General features: G+C 54.6%; 1 protein-coding gene across 4 annotated transcripts in view; it reads right to left on the reverse strand.

Annotated features, from left to right (window-relative positions):
* SPSB4 (splA/ryanodine receptor domain and SOCS box containing 4) overlaps window positions 1–25547 on the reverse strand; it is an 80281-nt gene that overhangs the window by 35750 nt on the left and 18984 nt on the right. For 3 of the 4 annotated variants that reach the window (XM_077864931.1, XM_077864932.1, XM_077864933.1), the window contains one exon: window positions 5268–5348. The exons of the other annotated variant lie outside the window; for it this stretch is intronic. In XM_077864931.1, the coding sequence (XP_077721057.1) occupies window positions 5268–5348 (81 nt within the window). The remainder of the gene's footprint in view (window positions 1–5267; window positions 5349–25547) is intronic. 4 annotated transcript variants of the gene reach the window in all.

Consider the following 25547-nt stretch of genomic DNA (forward strand, 5'->3'; position numbering starts at 1 on the left):
TCAAATGCCCCGGGGGATGGGACACCAGGGATCCCTAGCCGTCCGTCCGTCCGTGTGTCCGTGTGTGCGTTCCAGGCCCCAGCTGCTTCCCAGGAAGGTTTGGGCGGATCCGGGCCCCCCTCCCCCATCGATTCCCTCACTTAGGGAAAAAAGCGAGAATTCCCTCTTTCCCCCTGATGTCTGGGGCCTTGCCGACAACAGGGCCAGATGACACTGGGATGTATATGAGTTTTGACAACATCAAGTCCCAGAGAAGTCTCAGGGGAGCCGGGCAGGGAGCAGGTGGGGGAGCGAGGGATGAATAAGCCTGTTCTGAGCCCCAGGACAGCCTCTTCCATCACGCACTTGTATTCATCCCGTAGCCGCGCTCCAGGCAGCGGCCCAGACAGCACAGAGCACACAGCTGTTGAGGCGCTTACAGTCTCAAATTTTCCGCCTCCGAGTAGCCCGGAAATCCCTTCCTGAACATGCCCTCGGCAGCCCGGCCCGCGGCAACGGTCCCCGGGACTCCGCAGGCTGCCCCCTCACCCCGCGCCCCCTCGTCCTCACCCGGACGCGAGCAGGGTCCGCGGCTGCATTGCTCAGGCCTTTCCTCATCAAGTGCTTCCTTGGTGCCCCTGAGGCACTTCTGAGTGCCCACCTTGCACCCCTCTTGTTCTCTGAGGTGGAAAGTGCAGCCACAGAGAAAACGGGTAGCGTGGGGGACAAGGGAAGCCCGGGCAGGACGGCAGGGACACTGAGGCAGGAGGTGTTCTTCAGCGGCTTGCAGCGGGACGGGGCGCAACGCAGGCGGCCTTCCAGAAGGCGCACCCAGGGCGATCCCGAGGACAGGAGGCGGTACAGCAGCTCCACACCGTGACGGAGGGCTGCTCCCCGGAGCAATGGGGTGGCACAGCCAGCTCCCACAGCGGGCGACGCCCTCAGCGCCGGTGGGGACACTGAGGACAGGCCAGGGGGCGCGGAGGGCACCGGCCAGGCAGCTCAGGCCCCGGGAGGGATGACAGGTCCTCCACTAGAGCCTCGGTCCTAGCCCGTGACAGCTTCCTCCTCAGGGCACAGTAAAGGGGTTTCCACTTGAAAGCCTTTTGTTACAGGACTTTTGGGATCAGCTAAAAAAAAAGAAAAAGAAAAAGAAAAAGAAAAAGAAAAAGAAAAAGAAAAAGAAAAAGAAAAAGGAAAAGGAAAAGGAAAAGGAAAAGGAAAAGGAAAAGGAAAAAAGGAAAAGGAAAAGGGAAGAGGAGAGGAGAGGAGAGGAGAGGAGAGGAGAGGAGAGGAGAGGAGAGGAGAGGAGAGGAGAGGAGAGAAAAGGAAAGGAAAGGAAAGAAAAGAAAAAAGAAAAGAAAAGAAAAGAAAAGGAAAAGGAAAAGGAAAAGGAAAAGGAAAAGGAAAATGAAAAGGAAAAGGAAAAGGAAAAGAAAGGAAAGGAAAAAGAAAAAGGCCAAGAAGAAGCAAAAGATCTAACCTGTGTTCTCTTCAGGTCAACTCAAAAATTGCCTCCTCTTGGGACGCCTGGGTGGGTCAGTGGTTTGGCGCCCGCCTTCAGCCCAGGGCGTGATCCTGGAGACCCGGGATTGAGTCCTATGTCGCGCTCCCTGCATGGAGCCTGCCTCTCTCTATCTCTCATTAATAAATTTTTAAAAATCTTAAAAAAAAATTGCCTCCTCCGAGAGGCCTTCTCTTTTCAGGGCACAGAATTTTGTGGAAGGAGTGGCTAGCTGCTCAGCTTAGCTGCCCCCACGAGGTGGGTGTGCAGGCAGGGAGCCACCCCAAGGGTGAGGCTGGCTCAGTGGCTCCTTGGGATGCCCTGTGGTAGTCAGCACAGATCTGCATAGAGCCCGCATGAAGTCGAGCACTCACCAAGTTCCCAAGCACCTACCGTGCAGGCCATGCTGTGGAGGAGGGAGTGGGGGTGGACAATGCCCGGTCGGGCAGAGGGAGCCGAGGCAGAGGAACAGGGGCTGCTAGAGGAGCCACTGGAGGAAGAGGAGGATGGACACGAGCTTCCTTGGCTACAGAGCGGGACCACTGTACCCCAACTGGCCCCAGGCAGCAAGACTGCTGCAAATATTGTTCTAGACACAGAATAAGCAAAGCCAGCTACCGGGCGCCAAAGAGAACCAGGCCAGGCCTGGGTGGCATTTGTTAAATGTTGACTGTTAAATGTAAACCAGGCACCTGGCTGACTTTTTTTATAGACACCACCCCACTATAAAGCACCCTGCCATCCCAGAGGGAGATGCCACTGGCACCTATTTCCTAGAAAAGGAAACTGAGGCCCAGAACGTGGCAATGACTTGCCCAAGGTCATATAGAATGTTTATGTGGTGTCAGAGGGGGAGGCCGTTTGGCGGGAGTTCAGGGAATGGGCAGATGGCTCTCCATACCCAGTTGGTAAGGAAGACAATCGGCTTCCAGTTTGCGTCTCTTGCAGAGGTTGAGCTGCTCATAAAAATATATATAAGTGTGTGTGATAAATATGCATGTGGAAGGAGGGAAGAGGGGAGACCAGCCAGGCCCTGGCGGCTGGCACACAGCCCTCCTCCAACAGTGCATGGTGGTAAGGTGGCTCTGGAGGTCCGGAAGCTTCCCCAGCTGTGACTAATCCACTGTGGGCCTCATGCCCAGCTTAACCTCTCTGGGCCTCCTCTTTGTCACTTAAGATCAAACATTCTGATGAATTAAATTATGCTCAGTTAGTACAACAGAACGAGCATGGTTTTGAAATGAGACAGACCGGGTTTGGATGCTGGCTCTGCCACTTGTTAGCTGAGTGACCTTGGGCAAATTTAGTGACCTCTCTGAGCCCCAGTGACCTCATCTACAAAATAGAAGAGGAAGTAACGTCTACGGGGCAGATCTGCTGGGAAGACTGACAGTATGAAAAGTGCCCGCCGCAATATACGGCATTACTACGTATTTTATTACTGTTGTCATTACGGCCAGCTGGCATTGTTAGGTTTAAGTTCCAAGAAGCCTTGATTTCTCCCTGCCGACTCTATCATGAGAAAAACAACGCTGCTGCTCCCTGCATGACCTCTGCCAATGCTCCCACGTCACCAGGGCTGCCCCGCCTTCTGCTTCCTCTTCCTCTCGGAGTAGGGATCCTGGCACCTTTCATCTCCAAGCAGGTCAGACTCAGCCCCGACCACTGCCCCCTGCCCAGGCCCAGTGCTGACACCTGCCCTGCAGCCACGGTGTGGCCCACAGCCCTCCTCTGAGGACAGAGGGAGGGAGGCAGAGGAGAAGGAGCAGGAGTCCAAGCATCAGACTATGTGACCATGGGCAAGTTGCTTCCTCTCTGAGCCTCTTACAATGGGGAGAGCAGCCCCTCTGTACAGTGGAGCAGGGATGAAGGAGTCTGTGGGATATCTAGCACCCACTGGACGCGGGACGGGGTCCCTTCCAGAGGCTGGAGGCAATGCCTCTTCTCCCTCCTTGTCTTGAGACGGTGCCCAGGCTGCGTCCCTCCTTAGCTTCCCTCCCTGCTCTCCCTGCATTAGGGTGCCGAGGCCTGGAGGCCCACTCCCCTGCCATCAGCAAGCCTGGGGGGCCCTGGGTGCAGGAGACTGAGCTCCCGCAGCCGGTCATTCCCCCAGAGGGCCAGCTCATGGGCAGGACACGGGCAAAGCCAGAGGCTTCGAAGGTGGAGAGCAGTAGATGTGGCTAGTGAGGGAGAAAGGCTTTGGCTGATTTCACCCTGAGAGTTTTCATTTTGTTTGCTGGTAATGTTAATGCTGATCGTCCGTCGTCACACCCATCCCCTCACCTGCGACTTATGAGGCCGTTTCGTGCCACACACTCTGAGTTATTTCTAGTCCATAATCACGCTGGGAACCAAGGGTGCCCCCCCCCATCCCCTGTACAGAAGAGAGAGTGCAGAAGCTCAAAGAGGTAAAACAGCTTGCACCAGGTCCCCAGCTGGGGGCAAAGGAAGCGGAGATCGGAACCCAGCTTAGCTTGACTCCAGGCCGGCCCAGGCCTCTGCGCCAACGTCCCACGCGGGTTGGCGGATCCTTCTAGAGCTCGGCGGCTGTGCAGGGGGGGGAGGGGGGGGAGGCGCTGGCTGCGGAGAACGGCAGCACCGGGGCTCACGCAGGCGTTGCTGAGCAGAGCTAGTATGTGAATGAGCTCCGCTGCCTCGCTGCTGCTCTGCTGCTCGGGAAAGGAAGTTGCCTGACAAAGGGAAGTCCCCCTGCGCTGTCACCACCTCCCTGGGGCTGCAGCCCGTGTCCCCGGCCACGCAGCGTGAACCTGGGCCCGGGGACCGTCGGTGGTGAGCACAGCCGTCGTGGCGGGTCCCGAGGAAAGCTGCCATCCCCACGCTCACGGGCCAGCAGCCCCGGTGCCACCCAACCGAGCCCTCTGCGGCCTGTACGGGCCGGGGCAGGAACGTGAGAGAAGCAGGAGTCGGGGCGGCGTGGGTCGGGGTGTCCCCTCAAGCCCCGGCTCTGTCGCTGATGTGGTGAAAAGCTGCACATCTCCCGTAACCTCCCTGGGCCCCCGATTTGTCTCTTACCACGTGGGGGGGGGGGAATTATGTCCCGTCTTATTGCTCAGGACACCTCTGATGGTCAAAGATAACAGAGACTGGATTCAAGAGTTAAACGGCACTGATAAGAGGCCACGTGCTGGTGGAGGCCACACTTTCTCACTGAGAACAACTCTTTCTATCCCTAATAACGGTTCGTGTTTATGGCACCCTCACCCATGCCCTTTGTCATTAGATGGTTAAAATATGCATAATACACACAGCGTCTCATATGATCTTGCCAACAGCTGTTAGGAGGTGATTCTGGTTTCGATTCCCATTTTGCAGGAGGAGAAACTGAGGCTTGGTTTCTAAGCATTACAGTGCCTAAGGGCTTGGTCCTGGCACCTCTTCCCTTCAGTTGCTATGCTCATTCCCCAGGGGACTTCACACTGTGTTGTGGCTATAAAAGCCATCTAATCTATCTTTTATAGATGCTGGGCCTGTCCCCTGCACCCTCTACGCGCCTGCCTCCGGAGCACCTCCTCCCGAATGCCCTATGGGCCTCTTACCCCACCCCACCCCCACCCCGGTGCCCAAGGTCAGGCTCCTGATGGCCACCCCAACCTGCGGTCTTCCTCATCTCACTTAATGGCATCTCCACTCTTCCAGTTGCTCGGCCCCAAAATCTGGGGTGGGGGTGTGTGTGTGTGGGGTCATCCCTGACTCCTTGACCCCCTTGTCTTTCTCTCACCCACTCCAGCAAATGCTGTTGGAATTTTTAAAATATATGATTTACCTCCTGATCCGGGCCACCAGCCCTTGTATTGAAGTGGCCTCCTAAGGGGCCTCCATGCATCTACCCTGGCCACGCTGCAATCTGTTGAAGACCACAGTTAGAGAGATTAGAGAGATCCCACTAATACCTAAGGCAGAGCATGTTGCTCCTCTTCCCAAGAGTCTGTAGTGACTCCCCACCTCACTCAGAGAAAAAGCTACATGCCATACCTGATCTGTCTATCCCTGTGCCTACCTCCTCTCTGGCTTCATACCCTGCACAGCACATGTGTCTCAGGGCCTTCGCACCTGCTGTTACTGCTGCCTGGATGGCCCTTCCCAGATGTACCCACATGACTCACTGCTACTCCTGTTTCAAGTCCTTGGCTCAAATGTCTCTCTCTCTTTCTCTCTCTCTCTCTTTTTTAAAAATATTGTATTTATTTATTCAGGAGAGATAGAGAGAGAGGCAGAGGCACAAGCAGAGGGAGAAGCAGGCTCCCTGCAAGGAGCTCAATGCGGGACTCGATCCTGGACCCTGGGATCATGCTCCGAGCCGAAGGCAGACGCTCAACCGCTGACCCACCCAGGCGTCCCTCAAATGTCTCTTTCTCAACAAGGCCTCCGCCAACACACTCTAGCCCTTTCTCTACTTTTCTCCATAGTACTCATCACTAGCTAACATTTTAGTCACTTATTGCCTGATTGTCTATTTCCATCTACTAAAATATAAGCTTCATGAAGACAGAGGTTTTTGTCTGTTTTGCCTCTGCCATTCGTATCTCAAGTGCCTACCAGTGATTATTACTTAGTAGGTGCTCAATTAATGTGCAGAATGAGTGAATTTTTTAAAAAATGGCTTGCGCAGGGTCACATGGTGGTAGAGTTAGGGTTTATGTTTTGGGCTGACCGTACTGTGTATTTCCAATCTGAGGGGCAAGGGGTCAGAGAGAGAGAGAGAATCCTTCTGCTTATCCCTTAATTTATAAGCAGTCTAGAAGGAGGCAGGACCTGAAACAAGGGGTGGAGGTATTCATGAATGTCCCCATCTCCCCACCCCCAAATGGATCCACTCAGATTTGGTCAGCTGCTTTCAAACAAGCAAAAAAGAACAATCCCAAAGCAGGCTCTAAAGTGACTTTCCCAAGGTTACCCAGCTGATTAGGGGCAGAGCTGTCAACGTTCACAAATTCTGGAATGATTTCTGTGAAATCCCTGAAAATTGGTTTTTCAAAGATAACCGGCTTTTGACAAATTCCCCAAAGAACGAAGTAAGGGCCTCTGTCCAAACGCGTCCATCATCTCCTCTGTTCCTGACCCTAAGGCTGCTGCCAGACACAGGCCTGCTTGTGAAAGTCGCGATAAAAGAATCCATCGCAGCCGAGGAAAATGATAGGCTGAGTCAGGAGGAACACCACATCTGCTCCCTGTCCTCCCTCCCTTCCCCCCTTGCCTCCACACCTTGGCCTGCCTCACCCCTTCGGGCTCTGTCCCACTTGGCAAACGCCCAGGTTTCAGGCCGCAGAGGTCCCTTCCTCTGCAGAGCTCTCCTTTATCTGCCATCTGTGCCGTGTGTCCCCTTTCTCTGTTTTCTGTGGTCTATGGGCACCTGCAGCCCTTACTGGACTGTTCTGCTTCTGCTCGACAAATGAGCTGGGTCATGTCGGCCCGTCTTTGTAGCTGCAAAGCCCAGCTCAGAGCTGGCCTGGGGGAGGTGGAGAAGGCTCAGCCAGTGTCTGGACTGACCTGCTGGATGAGGACGGGGATTTGTGACACACTCCCCTTCCTTGAGGATCAGTCTCCTCCAGCTGGGATCAGTCCCATCCTTGGGGGCCGTGGGCGCCCACAGCGAGCAGGATCAAGGCCGCCAGGAAGGGCTGCCAGGTGCACGAACCCGCGCCTGAATTCCCCACTGCAGTGTGGCACTGAGTCACCAAGGAAGCAAGCAGCGGAATGGTAAGTACAGTCTGGTCTCATTTGCACTTTGTGAAAAGCACACATTCGTATTTAGATACGGATGCAGATGTGCTTGTATATACCCTAGAACGTGTCTGAGGAGCCCTATAAGACACTGGTCAGAGTGGGCTTGGCTTAATGGGGGCTCCCCTGAGATGATGCTTTGGGAGCAGATAGCTTTTAGGGGGAGATGATCTCTGAAAGTATGAGAGGGAGTGCAGAGCACAACAGGGATGGGAGGAAGACAAGTGTGGGTATGTTGATGAACTGACACAGATGGGGGCCTTTATCCACAGACCCCTCTCCCTGCAACAGTTGAGGGGTACCCCCAAGTTGTAGCTGCATCCAGCCGAGTGGCTGCCTGCCGCTCAGGACAGAGCCTAGGCACATGCCACCACAGGGCCAAAACAACCGGCCTGGGGACGCCCACCACAGCGGCTCTGAAACCCAGGGGGCTTAGGGGGATGAGGCACGGGCACCCCAAGAACCTGCCAGAAAACGGGGATGGATGGGGAACACTTTTTATATCCTCGTGTATATGCTGATTTGTAACGTATATTCAGCATATAGAAGCAGGAAACTCGCCTCTCCGCCTGCCACCTACGAGAAACCTTTGATGACCTGCTTGGAGGACAGCCCTCCAGCATTATTTCTTGGTGTGGATTCACACATATGTATTTGGTGCTTGCGGACTGACAGGAGCGTAACTCTGCGCCCTGTGTGTGTCCCCCGCGTAATGCTGGCAGGGCCTTCCTTTGAGGCTGCTGCTAACAGCCTCTGCAGTCCAGGGGAGCGGGGTGGCCAGCTGCGGGTCCACTTCCGAGACAGGCTGCAAGTTGTTGTGGGTCCCGACGGAACTCAGAAAGCAGGGAGACCCCAGAGGCCCGGCTCCCCACCCCACGGCGCAGAGTGGATTTACCACTCTGCTGCTGGGGTCCCAAGCTATTAAACATGATGCCGCCTAAACGGCCAACAGGGCTCTAAATCTCTGCTCCAGGGTCACTTCCATTTTCCTGCTCACTGAGCACAACCAAACTTTTGCTTCCTAAAGAAAAGCCTATTCCTTAAGGTGGTAAACACAGAAGCATCCCCCCACCCCCACGCCCCCCACAGACCAGGTAACAACTCCTCACTTGTCCCACTCCGCCTCTCCCCCGTCCCCACAGCAGCCTTGCTGGGCGAGGGGGTGCACAGGGCCCAGCCCGCGGTACCAGGCTCTGCTGCTCCCTGGCCCTGCAACCTCAGGCACCCCAGTTCACCGCCTGAGCCTCTGCTTCCTCATCTGGGAAATGGGTATGTCCCACTGACTTCCCAGGACCATCTGAGGATCAGACAAGACCATCCTACAAAGCTGCTGTCATGGGCCCTGACACTGTTGGGACCCAGAGACTGCGGCCACCCTGACTTCTCTCCTCCTGCCGGGTCTGTCCTCCTGGGTTACCTCCCCACGTGGCCTGCCCCATCCTCCGCTGTCCTCTGCAATCTTGTCTGCACAGAGTCCGCAGTGCCTGCCACCCCTCCGCGTACCGCGAAGCTTCCAAAAATGTGGCTTTCTTCACGCTTCTCTAGCTCCTCCTGTTTAGCTAAAGTCTAAATGCAGCTGAGAGGTCCAGGCCTGCCTCAGCCTAGCCCCATCCATCACCTTCCCTGCCTGTCACCCTGCCGCAGCCACACTGCTGTCCACACTGCTGTCCGCACTGCCGGCCACATGAGGCCTGCAAGGATAGCCCTCCTCTGAGGTGGGCCCAGGGAGCTCGTCCTCTGAGCTGGGGTCAAGGTCCTGCGTGCCAATCCAACTACCACGGCTCAGGAGCCCTGGTCCTCTGCTGTGTGTCACCTCAGGGGCAGCTGTCCCTGAAGCTCCGGGCCCTCTCCACCCCCAGCCCCAGGCTCTCTTCTCCTCTTAAAATCAGTGCCTGCTCCTCTTTACGTTCCCAAACAGGACGGTATAGACTCTGGATCAGTTCACCCAAGAAGTCACACCTTGACTTCATTTCCCACCGGGTGTATGACCGTGGGCAAGTCCTTAGGCCCCAGTTGTCTCAGGAGTAATGTTAATAGCAGCCCAATTCTCAAGTGTTTTTAGGTTAAAGGAGCTGTTGATGGAGCCTGGGACACGGTGTGGTTCCTCTAATCTTCTCTGTAGTTCTGGCTTATCTGCTGTTCTATGTGTTGCTGTACAGCTATCATGTCACTAATCCTCGGGCCACAGGGTAGGTCAGGCTATCCTTGTTTTGTTACAAATGAGGAAAGAGCAAAGAGGAGTAATTTACCCAGAATCAAAGCCCCGGCCTGCCCGATACCAAAGTTGGGCTCTTCCGAGCGATAACCTCTTACACGCGCACACCACGTGCTGGGCTCCAAGCCCTTCACGTACATTTATCACATGTGTGAGCCTCACAATGGCTCTACAGGGTAGGAACTACTGTTCTCGTCCCCATTTCACCTAAGGAAACCAAGGCACAGAGAAGTCAAATCAATATGCAAGGTCACACGGTGACCACCGCGGAGCCAGATTGGAACCCAGGCAGGCGGAGGCCAGAGCCTGTGCTCCTAACCGCTATCCTCTGCGTCTCTTCCCTACTTTGCCCTCCCGTCTCCCATGTGACTCTCCCAACCACCCCTCGAGGTAGGGGGTGGGACTGACACACAGCAGGTGTGAAATTAAACCAGGAGACAAGGCATTTCCGGCTGTGAAAACGAAATGGCTCAAAACTTTCCTCGGATGCAGGAGGCATCGTTGCATTCTGGAAGACCTCTCCCGGAGGCATGAGGCTGCAGCGAGTTAGGGACGGCGCGTTTCTTTCTTGTCCTCCTGGTCCGTGCTCTAACTGCACAGACCATTCTGTGCAGACTCTAGGCTTGCGGGAGGGCAACGGGTACCTTAAGGAGGCGGTAGATCAGAAACAAAATCAGACTCCAGAGCACCAAGGAACCCCACGCCTAGAATTCTGCTGAGCTTTGGGGCTTTGGAGAAGGACTGATCATGTGCCCGGCTCTGTTTGCAGGAACCACACCAAACACCTTGGGGACCCTTTGGGGGAGAGGAGCTTCTGGCCTTGACCAGCAAGACAAGCACGGGGATGCATGCTGTTGGCTCCATGCCCAAGCAAAGGGAGGCCCTGCTAACTGAGCAGTGTTCTTTCCCACAGAGGCAGGGTAGGGCCTCAGGATCCTTTACAGAAAGCAGTACCTACTGATAAGAACTGCAGTTCTCATCTTTCTTGAGGCGAAGAACGGTATGTGATCACATTTTGACCACTGAGCTATAAGGGGAAGCATGGTGTGGTGATTTTGAAACAACTTTTTAAGGGAAACAGTGCGCCCTCCTTCATCTCTTCTTCTGTCCTACTGCCTGAAGTGTGGGTGCAAAAGCTGGAGCTCTGGCAGCCATTCTGGACCATGAGGTACCTTTGGGAATGGAAGTCACAAGCTGGGAAGGTAAGGTAGCAGACAGAAGGAACCTGGAGCATGATCACCTCGCGGAGCCTCACAACATCACTGGACTGTCTGCTTCTTGGCTTCTCTTAAACGAGAGAAGTGAACCCCTATTCTTGTTTAAGCCTACAGTATTGGGATTTTTTGGTCCCAGACAACCAGGCCTGATTCATATTAATACACATCCAGCCCCCAGGTCCTCCCCCAGGTGTACTTCCAGCATGCTCTCCAAATTGTCGGCCCCTGAATCTATGAAGCTGCTTCATACCTCATGCCTGTCCCTGCCATGTGCTATTCCTCTGAAACACACACCTCTTCATTTGGCAAATACCAACTCATCCTTCAAAACTCAGCTTGAGGGATGCCTGGGTGGCTCAGTGGTTGAGCGTCTGCCTTCAGCTCAGGGTGTGATCCCGGGGTCCCGGGATAGAGTCTGCATCGGGCTCCTCGCAGGGAGCCTGCTTCTCCCTCTGCGTGTGTCTCTGCCTCTCTCTGCATGTCTCTCATGAATAAATAAAATCTTTTAAAAAATGTTGAAAACTCAGCTTGAGTTCCACGGTTACAGCACATCCACCTTCTGAGTTTCTCACAGTGCTCTGGGTCTCACGCTCAACTGTAGCCCCTAACCCCCTGTCCCGTAATTATATCGAAAGCTGTCTCTGGGTGCTCCTGGTGGTGTAAGGGCAATGTCCCAGCTTCCCAGCTTCCCAGCGGGCCCAGGCAGAGGAAGCATGGTAAATGTCAAATGAATGAACAATATATGAATGATTGCCTGGAGGGGTCAGACATTCCATGCAAAAAAGCTATAGTAGCTGCTGTAGCCAGGGAAGGCTTCCTGGAGGAGGGGGAGACAATGGCACAGAGCACACCAGCTCTGGCCAAGCTACTGCCTGTGGTAGAGAAAGTAGGCACCACGAACTCTCCAGAGATCTTTATATGGCTTAATGGAATGTCTCCAAGACAGTCCCTAAGTGTCTCTGAGAAGTCACGGCCCTCAGCTAGAGCCTGGATCACGGATTGGGAGTGATTGACAGGGCAGCTGTGTAAAGGAGCTCCAGGGCCCTGGGTCAGGCAGGGGAGGGGTCAAGCATTGTTAGAAGCTGAGCTTACTCTGCGCTGGCGTTGTATGGCCATCTGGTTCGGGTCAGAGGTCTCCAGGGACAGGTTTGATTTATAGGCCAGTGCGGTGGCCCGGGCGGCATGGAAGGGAGGGCACAGAGAGGCCAGGGAAGGGGTGTGTGGGGGGAGGAGGAGGCAAGGGCCAGGCAGAGGCCCCCTCAAAGGCTGAGCAAGCGTGGTGCTTCTGCTCTGGGCCATGGGGCACTTCAGGTTGCATTTAATGGAGAAACATTACAAAAGAAAGTACTGAAAAAAAACAAGAAGTCTTTACTGTGTGCCCACTATCTACCTGGGACTCTATGACATGCTGCTGCTGTCAGGGAGAAGAAACAAATCCACACGAGCTCTGTCCCCGACGCCAGGCCTTGGGAGCTGTGCTTGGCTTTTCACGTTGGCAGGCTCACTGGCCTCTCTGTGCCACCCTGCAGCAGAGCCATTGTTAGCCATCTTACAGATGGTGACAACAAAGCAAAAGTGCAGAGTCCCACAGCCTGGAATGGCATAGGTAGGATTCAAACTCGGGCTTTCTGCCCAATTCAGAGCCTTTCCCCTCTGCCCTGAAGAGCCTTCAGAAGGTTCTGGAGCTAGTGGAGGGAGAGGACACAGGGCCCAGAGTCCAGCAAGGAGGAGCCACAGAGAAAGACATCTGAGGATTAGTCTCTAAGAAGGTGGTGGTGCCCTCATCTTTTCTGGGTTACAGAGCCCTGTGGACTCCCTCTATCCACCCAAACGTGCTCCAGGAGCACAGAATGGAGTTGCGACTATGGACCGAGACCCCCGAAGAGGACTTTATGTATTTTTTAAAAGAGATTTTATTCATTTTATTCATTCATTCATTCATTCATTCGAGACACAGAGAGAGAGGCAGAGACAGAAGCAGGCTCCCTGCAAGGAGCCCAATGCTGGACTCAATCCCGGGACCTTGGGATCATGCCCTGAGCCAAAGGCAGACGCTCCACCGCTGAGCCACCCAGGTGTCCCCACAAAGAGGACTTTAAAAACGAAGTTGGCATCTCTCTGAGCCTTGAGAAAGGCAGATGGAGAAGTGGGGCTGGCATCCAGGCAGGGGGCACAGCGTAAACAAAGGTGCAGGGCTGGGGGATCCCTGGGTGGCTCAGCGGTTTAGCGCCTGCCTTCAGCCCAGAGTGTGATCCTGGAGTCCCGGGATCGAGTCCCACGTCAGACTTCCGGTATGGAGCCTGCTTCTCCCTCTGCCTGTCTCTGCCTCTCTCTCTCTCTCTCTCTATCATGAATAAATAAGATCTCTTTAAAAAAAAAAAAAAGTGCAGGGCTGAAATATGCCTGGTGAGATGTAAATGATGGTCTGAGGACTGGAGGCCACACTCCTGTGCTGGAGGTTCTGAGCCCTGCTGAGGGAAGCCACCCGCAGGACACATCTCCTTGGCTTGGCCTAGAGAAAGGGACACTCCTAAGACCCCCTCTCCCCAGGGAAGAGCCAGCTGGAGCCTCCCTCCCGGCAGGAGGCTGAGAACATGGGGCCCATGCTTGGCCCATGTCCTCTGCAGGACATGTCCTGAACTAAGAGGGGTTCCACCCAGGGTTCTATTTGGGGTGTGAGGGGTGGGTAGCACAGGGACAACGGAGAAACCAGAGAGCACGGTTTCCATGGGCCCTGAAAACTAGCTGGAGGAAGCCACCCCTCTAGCTCCTTGGATACACAAGGTGTCCCCACTGTCCAGTGAAGACACCTGAGGCTTGGGCAGAGGGGGTTGAGAGTGTCCTGTGGCTGGCCCAGGTCACACAGCTCTGCAAAACCTGGCCTTAAACACACATCTAGAGAAGTTCTGATCGTTAAGCTGAGGCTAAGCAAGGAAAACAGGGACGCAATAGGGCCTAGTAGCTGGTTTAAGAACCCTGCTACAGCTCGTCGTGATCAGAGGAAAGATACCAGGAGCAAGAAAGGAGGCCTTTGGGACATCCTGAAAGGGAGCCTTCAAACTTGGAGTTAGACGGGTAAGGCTCCAACTCCTGTTCTGGCCCTGAGACCTTTCAGCTTCTCACAGCCTTAAGTTTCCTCATCCGTGAAATGGGGACGTTAATATGACCCACACGGGGCCGAAAGGACTGAATGCATGCATGTGTGTGTGTGTGTGTGTGTGTGTGTGTGTGTGTATTGATATATGTATGTATATGTTAAGAACACTGGGGCAGGGAGATGTTTATCAAATGGTTTATCTCTGACTTGTCCTCACTGCCATTCTTCGGGAAGCACACCAGGTCTGTGGCAGGAAAGGTGGCGGGGGCTGGGCTCGGGCTCGGGCTCACCTCTGGGTCCTGCACGTCCATGGTGCAGACCTCAGGAAAAGCCAGAGGCAGCCTGAGTGACGAACCCACCCAAGGCTGGCGTGTAGTGGGCCATCCGCCCTCCACCAGCCAGCCAGCCCGTCACCTCGCCGCTAGACTCGCAGATGAGAAGCTGCTTTCTGCGTGGGGAGGGGGCCGCATGGGGAAACTAGACACCAGGCTACTTCCTGCCCAGGGCACTCTGTGAGGTGCCGGGAAGCCCAGCTCTGGCCTCTGCCCTCTGCCCTGGATTTGTTTACACACCGTGGGGCTGGGGTCAGAGCCTGAGCGGTGCTGTGGGGTCAGAAAAAGACCAGCAGGCCTGGCCAGATGTGCCTATGTGTCAGGGACAAGGAGAGCGTCCGACGACTCTGGAAGCGTCTGGAAGGCTGCTGGGTCAGGAGCAGAGCGGCCAAGCCTGCGCGGCCCCTGCACGGTGGCCACCAGCACCCTTCTGTTCACCCGCGTGGGGCAAGCGCCTGCGTGTTCGGAGCCGAGGGGACGCAGGGAGAATGTGCTGGTCCCCTTCTCCAAAGAGCCCATTTGGAAAGGCAGGGCGGACGCCCCAGAACCTTAAACTCACCCCTCAGCCCAGGCTATGGTTGCAGGTCAACGTGAAGAGTCAACAGTGCTCTGGGACACTGTCTCAGGCGTGACTTGGCTGTACCATTTACGGTGGGCCTTCCAGAGCCTGATCTTAGTGCATTCAGTAAAAACCTTTTCTTTGGTCTCCCCTTTTACCCACGAGCAGGTGGAGGCCCCGTGGGCTCAGGAACTGGCCCAAGGACACAGATCTAGCAAGGGGCAGGCTGCTCCCCACCCCATCCCAGCCTGAATCCCGGGTGGCCTGGGCTTTGGCTTCCTTGCAGCAGCTGCCCCTCCCCAGATGGGGCTCCTGGCCCCTGTGGTCCCCAGGCCCTCCTCTTCGGCATTCCAGGCATACCTCCTGTCACCGCCCCACTGGCTCTCCCCGCCCAGGACCTTTGACATTCTCCAAGGTTTCCTGGTTGTGCCCAACACTCCCTGGAAGGGCATCTGTGCCAAATCTTCTTCCCACACCCACCCTGCTCAAGCCAGGCCCCCAGGAGACCCGACCCTCCTCTCCCGGCACTGACTCCAGGGTGATGGGAACAGGGGCCCACACCCCTCCGTTATGCTCCCTGGTCCTCCCCAGGGGCTCTGAAGCAGTGCTGGCCTCCAGAGCTTTGTGCAACGATGGAGACGCTCTGCATCTTCCCGCCCAACATGGTAGCCACCAGCCGCAAGTTGCTATGGAGCACATGAATGTGGCCGGTGCAACTGAGAAGCTGAAGTTTTATCTCACTTTAATGAATTTATTATTTTTTTTAAAGATTTACTTATTCATGAGGGAGGGGGGCGCGCAGAGACACAGGCAGAGGGAGAAGCAGGCTCCCCACAAGGAGCCTGATGCGGGACTCGATCCTGGGACCCCAGCATAACGTCCTGAGCCGAAGGCAGACGCTCAACTGCTGAGCCACCCAGGGATCCCTAACTTGAATAAATTTAAACTCAAATGCAAGAAGCCGGCTGTGGCTAGTGGCTGCTGTACTGGATAGCACAGCCGTGTAAAATGTCTGTCATCCAAAATATCAGCCGTGCAGATAGTCTCCGAATATTAGCACAGAATAACGGAGATCCTCTGAGGTCATCTTGTCCGATCCCCTCCTTCCTGCAGTGGAGGCACAAAGGCATAGAGAGGGGAGGTGACTTGCCCAAGGTCACACATAGCCGGCGGCTAAGCTGAAATGGGGCTGAGCCAGCTTACCTGGCTCCAAATCTAGCATTTTTTTCCAGGACCTAACCCCTTCTTCCCTCTTTGCCACCCAACACCAGATTCCGGGTAAATGAAGTTTAGTTCAGCTTGAGAATGCTTTTTCAACTCTCAAACATCGGAATACTCCATTTTGCCACAACACTTTGAATAACTGAGGGAAGCTGACGGTGCCAACCAAAAAGGAAACAGCCCTGTACCTGCTGTGTACCTCCTGAGTGGCTCACCCAGCCTGAAGTGACAAGCACCCGAGCCAACAGACATGCCTATCAGAGCCCTGGAGCTCCCCAACACCAGGGGACAGAACACAGGGCAAAATCCACCATCCAGAACCCACCCAGCTGTCCCACTCCCCGAGGTGCAGCCAAGAATATGAAGAACGAAGCACAGTAGACAGTGGCTGGCCCAGACCTTGGCCATGGTGGTGGGGTAGGCTCCAGGCCCTGGGTCACCTACCCACCACCCAGATAGGGAAGACTGTGAGCCACAAATCCCCAGCCACGGCTCACTCAGGCTCACTGGACAACCCGAAGGAACAAAAGATCAGTGAAGGGCAGAGACCTGCCCAGGCCCACATGGGCTTCCTTGCTCCGTAGAGGCCCCTTCTCTTGGCTGGACTGCCAGATGGCTCTTAGTAGACCCATGGAGCCCTATTGTGTTCACACACACACCCCTAGAATCAGCTTCTGGAACAGTGACAAGGTGGAGAAATAACAGATGGGGTTCAAATCAGCTCTCCCACTCACTGCGCAACCAGGGCAAGGCTGCCAAACTTTCTGGGCCTCAATCGACTTATCTATAAAATGGAAATGGCGATATCCACCTCAGTCAAAGGCCACCTTCACCAAAGTTCATTCGGTAGAACCGGGAGGCACGCACCAATAGAGAAGGAACTTTAAATGCTGCTTCTTTAAAACAAGGTCATTGACTTTTTTTTTTTTTAAGATTTTATTTATTTATTCATGAGAGACACACAGAGAGAGGCAGAGACCTAGGCAGAGGGAGAAGCAGGCTCCCTGCGGGAAGCCTGATGTGGGACTCGATCTCAGGACCCCGGGATCACACCCTGAGCCGAAGGCAGACGTTCAACCACTGAGCCATGGCGTCCGTCATGACAACTTTTTAAAAAACAGTGAATCATCTGAGTCTGTAGGATGAAAGAAAATGCCACAGCCTGCAGGCCCCCAAGTCCAGCCTCTGCTATTCCCTAATTCCCACAGCCCTGGCTGGCTCCCCTCGGCCATAGACTTGTCGCCTTGTGCTCACAAACCCCGTTTTCCCCAGATCCTCCCAGGGCTGCCTCCACTTACCATCTGGGTCTCCAATTCCCCTCCCTGGCAGCAGCCTGGAGGACCCCCTCCCCCCCATCATGGTCTCCTGTGTTGCTCATTTAGCCACATTTCTATCTAGAATTATCATAGATTTGTTTTTTTCTGCTTCTGTCTCTCCTCCTAAATTGTCATCACAATACCCCCAGTGCCTGGTACATCGGAGATGTTTAAAAAAAATAGCCATTGACCGATCGGCTGAGTGATAGAAAGCCTCTCTCACTGTGACCATGGCTCTCCAGCTGACTGTGGCTCCATGGAGAGTGGAAAGGGGGCCTGCTTCGCTCCCCGCTGCAGCCCAGCTCCTGCCCCCGGTCAGCACAGGTCAGGCTTTTCATAAACACCAAGTGAAGGGATAAATCACCTCCTTATAACCGCAGAATAGACTGGCCCACGCAGGACCGTTTGTGGTTGAGGGAAGAGCAATGGCTTATTTATACGAAGATCAAATTAGTGGCTATGGGCAGAGTGCAACTAATTTCCATTTACTATTCCTGGCTAATTGGAAACTTCTGAGGATTCCCTTTGCCGCCGTTTCAATGGGAAGCTTGTAGACTCTTTTGTGCAGATGCTGTAGGAAGAAAGTGCTCTTGTCTCTGAGCCTCGTCCTCCACCTGAACCTGCGGTGGTTTTCACCCTGCCACGTGGACTCTGAGCTATCCAGTCATTCATTCGATAGATGTTCACCGAGAACTCACCATGTGCCAGATGCTCACCAGGACAGATGGGATGACATCGCCTCTGCCAGCAGGGAGAAAAACAGTAACTCCGGAGGTCTCAATACTGCACCTCCGCCATCCCAAAGGTGCAGAAGCAGCACACATTCCTGGACCTCTCAGTCCTCACACACCATGACACTCATTCCTTCCCTGAGACTTCTGGAGTCTCCTGAACCCCAGAGGTGCTGGACTAGCCATACCACCCCCACTCGGCACCTGGCCTCCAGGTGAGCCCTCCAAGTGGCCCTCAGCTGTGACTCTGGCCCCTCACCCCAGAGGCGGCCACGCTTAGGAAGATGAACAGGATCCCACACGCTCTCCCTAGCCAGGCCTCGGCACCAGACAGACAGCTGTCATCCACCTCACTGAACACCAGAAGCAAACCTGCCTTCACCCTGGGATACCCTCGTGAAATGCATTTTGAGGGAGAAACATCAACAGGGACAAGATCTGGAACGTGGCTGTAGCCCCAAATGGATCACCCCAAACATTTGCACTTAAATGGCTCCAAAGCCAAGGCGACAATATCTTTGCGGGTGGCTCTGGCCCCTTGCTGTTCCCCAGCAGGGTCACCGGCCTCGGAGGTGGGGAAAGGTGAGGAGCACCAGGTGCCTCGTCAGGTGTGGTCCAAGAGCATCATGACGGGCGGCCTGTGCCCACTGGGGCTCCCAGCAGGAGGGTCCCGAAGCAGGGCTCACAGCTCTATTTATAGAAACGCCACCACTACGGATGAAGAACTAGGAAGAACCAGCACGGCAGTATTTTCCAAGCTCACGCTGTCTCGGCTTAATTTCATCCCAAGCAAATAAATCATTAAGGAGGCACCGAGTCTTGGAAGATCTGATGAAGAAGGGCCATTAAACGGTACAGCCTTAACTTGAATTATGGAAGGCCTCAGACAAGCAGCCTTATTAGTGTCTGGGCTGGGCTGTAACTCATGCTAACTGCCCCCTTGCCTTAACCAAGGGACACGACTGGGAGGATCGGCTGGCTTCCTGACCGCAGCAAACAAATGCTGCTGCCAGCCTGGGAGGCTGTTGGCTCTCCCCAGTCGTTTCTACACCATCCTGCAGATTTGCTTACCCCGTTCATTGCTACCCCTGCAGCACCCACTCTGCCTCCACGCGGCTCCCGTGCACCCAGGTGAGAATGAACACAGCGTGGCTGTCCTGTCCTTAGGGGGTTTAAATGCTGTGCCAGTGGGATTGCTGATGCCAGCTCCAGTAAACCCTTCTGCTAAGGCCCGAGACCACCAGGAAAGCTGAAGCAAGGCTCACGGTGACCCTGTGTGGCCTGGAGGTTGGGGGTGGTGGTGCTGAGCCGGCCATCCGGATCCCGGTGCAGATGGCTGCCTCCGAGTTTGTGCTGTGAGTGGGCTCTTCATCCCCTTGGCCTCAGGCTCTTCGTGTGGGCAGTGGGGTACCAGTACCTTCTCCTCTTCTGTGGGCACTAAACGAGCTAACATGCATGGGGCCCTTACTAGCATTCGTACAGGGCTATGGGGGTTTAAATAAGACGATGGGATGCATGAGCAGCGCCAAGCGGTGTTTGGCCTTTTGTAGGTGCTCGATCAATGACTGTTGAACAAAGAGCCATTTCTATTTGCAGTAATCCTTTCCCAAACAAAGTTGGCTTCATGGGAAAGTCACGGATTTCCTTGTATATACCTTGCTGGTAATTGTGCAAATTTGGGTTCCAGTACAGGTAAACTGAGTCACACAGTGGTTGAGGGAGGATGAGAACAAGAGGGAAATGGGGCTGGGTAGGAAAGGGAGGAAGTGTAGAAGACACAGCTGGACAGTGGAAGAGTGGGGAGTGGGGGGAGGGCAGGGCACAGGAACTACCCTCCTGTCCACCAAGCAGGAGGGGTGGTGGGTAGAGCCAGGCTTGGTAACACTAGGCCTTGTCGGGGGGTGGGGAGGAAACAGGCCATATCCAACAAAGAGGTCGGCACAGACCAAGGCAGGGAGGAATAAGCAGACTGGTTTGGCTGCAGGACCAGACTGGGGGTTAGAGAGGTGGACGGTGGGAGTAGTGGACAAGCCATGCATGTGGAAGCCTCGCCCGGTGCCCTTCCCTCAACATTGCAGCAGCATGAGACTCACCCAGGGGCTTGTCGGAAATGCAGATTCTTGGGCCCTACACATACCTCCTAGGTCAGAGCCTCATTTAACAACATCCCAGCTGACCTGAATGCCCAACAGGGTGTGAGAAGCACTACTGACACCAAGTCTATGGGGTGAGTCCAATCATCAAATCCACTTTACAGACAAGAATGCTGAGGAAACTTAGGCCTAGCCCATCCGGGTAGGACATGGGGGGACTGGTGATCCCTGGTCTCTGATTGTGCTGAACTCCCTGCTCTATGGTCTGAGCAGGGTCGGGACAGGGTCTCAGACATGCGGGAGGCTCGGGGGAGCCACAGAGGGTCTCAGTGCTGCCCAGGCTGCCAAGGCCACTTCCTAGGAAGGCGTCATTCTCCTCCTGAACTCTGACATGTCCTCTCTCATCTATGTCAGGGTTTCTCAATACAGGCTCATGAACCACATTGGATTCTCACTCTTTTGTTTCTGCACTTTCAAAGGGGACTGGAGGCCTGGGTTTTAGGTCTGGTTCTGCTGCTAATTAGCCAGTGACCTTGGACAAGTCTTCCCATTTCTCTGGTCCAGTCAGTTCCTACCTGTAAAATGGGGGTCTGGCATTGGCTACCAGATGGTACTTGTCTCATTCCAGTGCCTAGGGCCTGCTTCACCCTCCTGCCAGCTCCTCCCGGCCACCTCGTCTCCCCTTCCCTCCAAAGGCCCGACATGGGGCTCCCCCACAGCCGGGCCTAGTGACCATCTGTTCAGAGGCAGAGGCTGCCCCTCAGGCCCAGCACTTCGGCAGCTCGTCCCCACTGAATACATATGCGGGCCACAGCTGGTCAGTAGGCCGCTTATTTGGATCTCCTTGCTGAACACACGTTCACCAAGCAAGTCGCCCCCAGGAACCACAAAACACTTAAACCAGACACTTAGCTGGAAACCTTTGAAACTGCTCATGGGGAAGGCTCGACACTCTCAGCTCATTTGTGATAGACTCACAGTGGTCTTTGAACCTCAGGTGGTATTTCCATTAAGTATCTTTTTTTTTTTTTTAAGATTTTATTTATTTATTCATGAGAAATACAGAGAGAGAGAAGCAGAGATACAGGCAGAGGGAGAAGCAGGCTCCCTACGGGGACTAGATCCCAGGACCCCCCAGGATCACGACCTGAGCCAAAGGCAGAGGCTCAACCACAGAGCCACCCAGGTGCCCCTCCATCAAGTATCTTAAAGAGAAAAGAGACCAAAACCTCCCCAAACCAACATATTCCCTTACACGAAACCCCTCAGATTTCACAACGTGGACCAAAATATACTAACGACAATTATTTCCACATTGAATAACGTTGACAGTAATTTTACCCATCTGTGGGAGCTGCGATTGTCATAACCGGATATTTTTAAACCTACATTTTCCCAGGGCCTACTATGTGCCAGGCACGCGCCCCATCACTTTCTGTAGATCACCCACAATCCCAATGCCTGTGGCACAGTATGTTTCTATTATCATTACAGATGAGGAAACTGAGGCTCCAGGGTGAACTGCCTTGCTCAGTGTCATGGCTCATGAGCAGCCCAGTCAGGAGTGAGCCCCAGCTCTTCCCACGAAGCCCCTCTGAGAGGGGGAGGGCAGGCGCAGATGGTTTCCAGTGGCCCTGCGTATGACTCCACGGCGGCCCACGAGCGAGCGACGCTCTCTTGACTGAGCCCGTGTTCCAAAGCCCCCTTCCTGCAGGCGGGACTTCCAAGAGTGAACCTACTCACGACTGTTCAAATGTGACCCCTCCCCCCCCAGAGCAGGGCCACTGTGTCCGAGCATGAACGGTTTTCAGCTGCAAGCCTGTGCCTTTTTGTAGAAAACAAAGGGTAGAGGCCAGTTTCTGAGTGTCCAGATTCTGAATTGAATTGCCCAGCCCATCGTGCCGCCTCCGCCTGGCCCGGGTGTGGGGACAGATGTGCTGTGCTCCACACACAATGCGAGGTGGGAATGGGTCACTCTGGGGTCACGCTTCAAGGGGGCGGCCTCTCAGGGCCAGCCTCCCTCTGTTCCAGCCATCTGTGACTCGGGTCCTGCTCCAGAATAGAAAAGCTCTACAGGTGGCGGGAGGCCAGTATAGTCACATGTACTTAACTCAGCACCTACTAGGTGCCCAGTTCCGAGGGTGTCACGGAGGGAGTCCCTGCCTCCAACGGCTGCCACCGTCAGCAGTGGCAACAGCAGCAACAGCACAGCAACCCACACCCATCTGGCTCTGCCCCGTACAGGTGACTTAGCGCACTGACATTCACCTACATAAGGACTGACCAGATTACACAACTCCAATAGTCCGAGTCTAGCACTGTGTTTGAAGCCTCCTGAACAGCAAATTAATGTGATTCTACTGTATTGTAAACTACAAAGCAAATCATTCACAAGATTCATCAAGTGGCCAGGATGAGCTAGGCCCTGGACATGGTACAGTCAGTAATGCCGGGTAAGCACAGTAAGACCCACAGCGCCCTCCAGCACCCGCCCCCCCCATGAGCCACGTGCTGGACCATGCTTCATTTCTGCCTCATTTCTCATACAGCAGCTATGCAAGGCACCCATAATTATTCCCACTGCACAGATGGGAGAAAAACGAAGGTTCGAGGATGTTAGTTAGCCAGAAGGGGGCAGAAATGAAATTTAAATTGGAATCAAATGTTTACTCGCAAAGATTGGAAACTGCCTAGATGTCAAAAAAAAAAAAAAAAAAAAAAAAGACGGGGGTCTGAATAAAATAAAGGATGATACAACCATACCAAGCAAACCCATGCAGCTATTAATAAAGAATGAGGCAACTCTCTGGCAATCATATTAAATAATCGCCAAGCTCTGTTAAAGGGGAAGGGAGAGGCAGACCAATGTTTACAGCATGATCACATTCATGTAAAATTTCTCTGTCATAAAATTCTGGAAGGACACATGAGAAACTATTAATGGTGGTTGCCAGCAGGGAGGGGAGCTGGGGAGCTAATAGCCAGGGGGGTATTTCATTGTAATATTTAAATTTGTTGCTATGGGGGTGCCTGGGTGACTCAGGGGGTTAAGCATCTGCCTTCGGCTCAGGTCATGATCTCAGGGACCTGGGATCCAGCCCCACGTAGGGCTCCCTGCTCCGTGGGGAGCCTGCTTCTCCTGCTGCCTGCTGCTCTGCCTACTGGAGCTCTGTGTCTCTCTCTCTCTCTTTCTGCTAAATAAACAAATAAAATCTCAAAAAAAAATGTGTTGCTATGTGCACAGCTTGCCTTTCAAAAGTATATGCATAGATATTTTTAAGTCCCTACTGTATTGACTTCCGCACACGCGCCTCCTGGGTCAACACCGCTCGTCCTACGGAAACTTACTCCATATCCACTTGGGGAAAGAAGGTACACATGTGGAAAAGTAAGTGAATGGGGCAGATGGGGGGCACTCGGTGCTAAATGAGGGTGCAGGGGGCAGAGCCCTGGGCTGAGGATGAGTTGGGATCAGGGCAGAAGAATAGGGCAGAGAAGTGAAGGGGAGACCAGGCCTGGGTGGAGAGGGCAGAGGAGCAAGGGCAGACCAGGCCTGGGTGGAGAGGGCAGAGGAGCGAGGGGAGACCAGGCCTGGGTGCAGAGGGCAGAGGAGCAAGGGCAGACCAGGCCTGGGTGGAGAGGGCAGAGGAGTGAGGGGAGACCAGGCCTGGGTGGAGAGGGCAGAGGAGTGAATGGAGACCAGGTCTGGGTGCAGAGGGCAGAGGAGCGAGGGGAGGCCAGGCCTGGGTGGAGAGGGCAGAGGAGTGAGGGGAGACCAGGTCTGGGTGCAAAGGGAAGAGGAGCGAGGGGAGACCAGGCCTGGGTGGAGAGGGTAGAGGAGCGAGGGGAGACCAGGCCTGGGTGGAGAGGGCAGAGGAGGCTGGGAGGACTGTGGCACCCTGTAGACACATGGGAGTCGAGCAGGAAGGTGGGGAGTTCAGTGCAGACTGACTCTGGCAAGGGGATGGTGCCCTTGTACTCAGCCCAGTAGAAAAGTCTCTCTGGCCTTCATCAATACCAGAAGCCTTGGCCGGCTGCCAGCCTCTTCCCCTGAGCTGCTGCGCCAATAAATACTTGTTGGCAGGTCAATTAAACCATCTAGGAACAGCGTCTGGAAATACAGTTTCCCCGGTTCGATGCAGGTGGACAAGACCTCCCTGCCAGTTAGGCCTGAGATCCTCCGTTTCCTCCTCTCCACCCCCCAGGAAAGACGCCCTGGCACCAACACCTGCTCTGCGGAACCGGGCCCTACGCGGTGGGCAGAATGGGGTCGGGGCTGGCCCAGGAGGCAGGGGGCAGGGCACGCGACTCTTCTGGCCTGGGTTTAAGCACAGCTCTGCTGCTGGCTACCTGCTTGGCCTTGAGCAAGTGCACAAATTCTTTACTTTCCAAGATTCCATTTTCCCATCTACGAGATGGAAATAATGGCAACATTGCCCCAACGTTTACTGTATGGGTTAAGAAAGATAGAGGACACTTGGCCCGGAGCACAAAACAGGGGTGGTATTTTAAAAAGTCTGACCGTTATGAGTCCCCTGTCAAAGCGGCACGGGGCTCCAAGCCCACCTGTCCCTGTCTGGGGCCCCTCTCCACTTCCTGTGGCGCTCACACACCACTCACCACCCAAGACCTCCAGGGCAGGAGACAAAGCTGTTCTGTCAACCTTCCTGGCCTCCAACATGTGGCAGGAGGAGCCAGGGAGCAGAGGAGCAGTTCTGGAAACCAGCCTGGAGCCGATTCCAAAGGCCTGGCCCACCTCGCAGCAGTTGGGCCAAACCTCACAGCAGTTGGGACATTTTCAGTGACATTCTCCCGTTAGCGACCAAAGCAGGCCTGATTCCCAGACACCGCTGGGGCTGTCTTGATGCAGCTAACTTTTCAGAACACCCCGTGGAGCTCTGTGCTGAGCCAAGAGCTTTGAGGGCTGGAGATGAAGGCAAGAGGGAGGAGAACAGCCGGGACAGCGTCTCACGGTCTCACCCGGACCCACCGCAGGAGGAAAGGACCAGTTGGCTGCGTGGCCACCCCGCCCGGTGGAGCAGCCTCTCCTTTTCCTTCTCATCCTGCCCCCTTTGCCAACATCTCCACAAGGGGCCCACGGGGCCAGTGTGCCTCGGTTTGAATGTCCTGGTTCTCCTAGTTACTGGCTGTGTGACCTCAAGCAGCTTACTCAGGTTCTCTGTGATTCCATTTCTTCATTGTAAAATGAGATAATAAAGGCATCAGCTGAAAGACTAGCTACAAGGATTAAATGAGTTAAAATTTGTGAATAGGAGGCCAGCCCAGGCTAAGTGCTACATAAGAGGTAGTTATTGGTGGTGTGTTATTACTGCTGTTATCATTTGGGCTGTGGACCCCATCATCCGGAGACAGCTTGCCCAGTTGCCCAGCCTCGGATCCATGCTTCGCTCATATGGCAGGGCCCTGGGCGTCCTGAAGCTCTTTACAGTAAACCCTGAGATGCAGAGCTGCTTCGCTCCATGCCGTGGCTGAAGAATGCATTTAAGACAGGACAGCATGCTTCTAGGAGCTCTGGCCCCT

Source organism: Canis aureus, chromosome 22, assembly GCF_053574225.1.
Source record: "Canis aureus isolate CA01 chromosome 22, VMU_Caureus_v.1.0, whole genome shotgun sequence".
In the NCBI taxonomy this organism is placed as follows: Eukaryota; Metazoa; Chordata; class Mammalia; order Carnivora; family Canidae; genus Canis; species Canis aureus.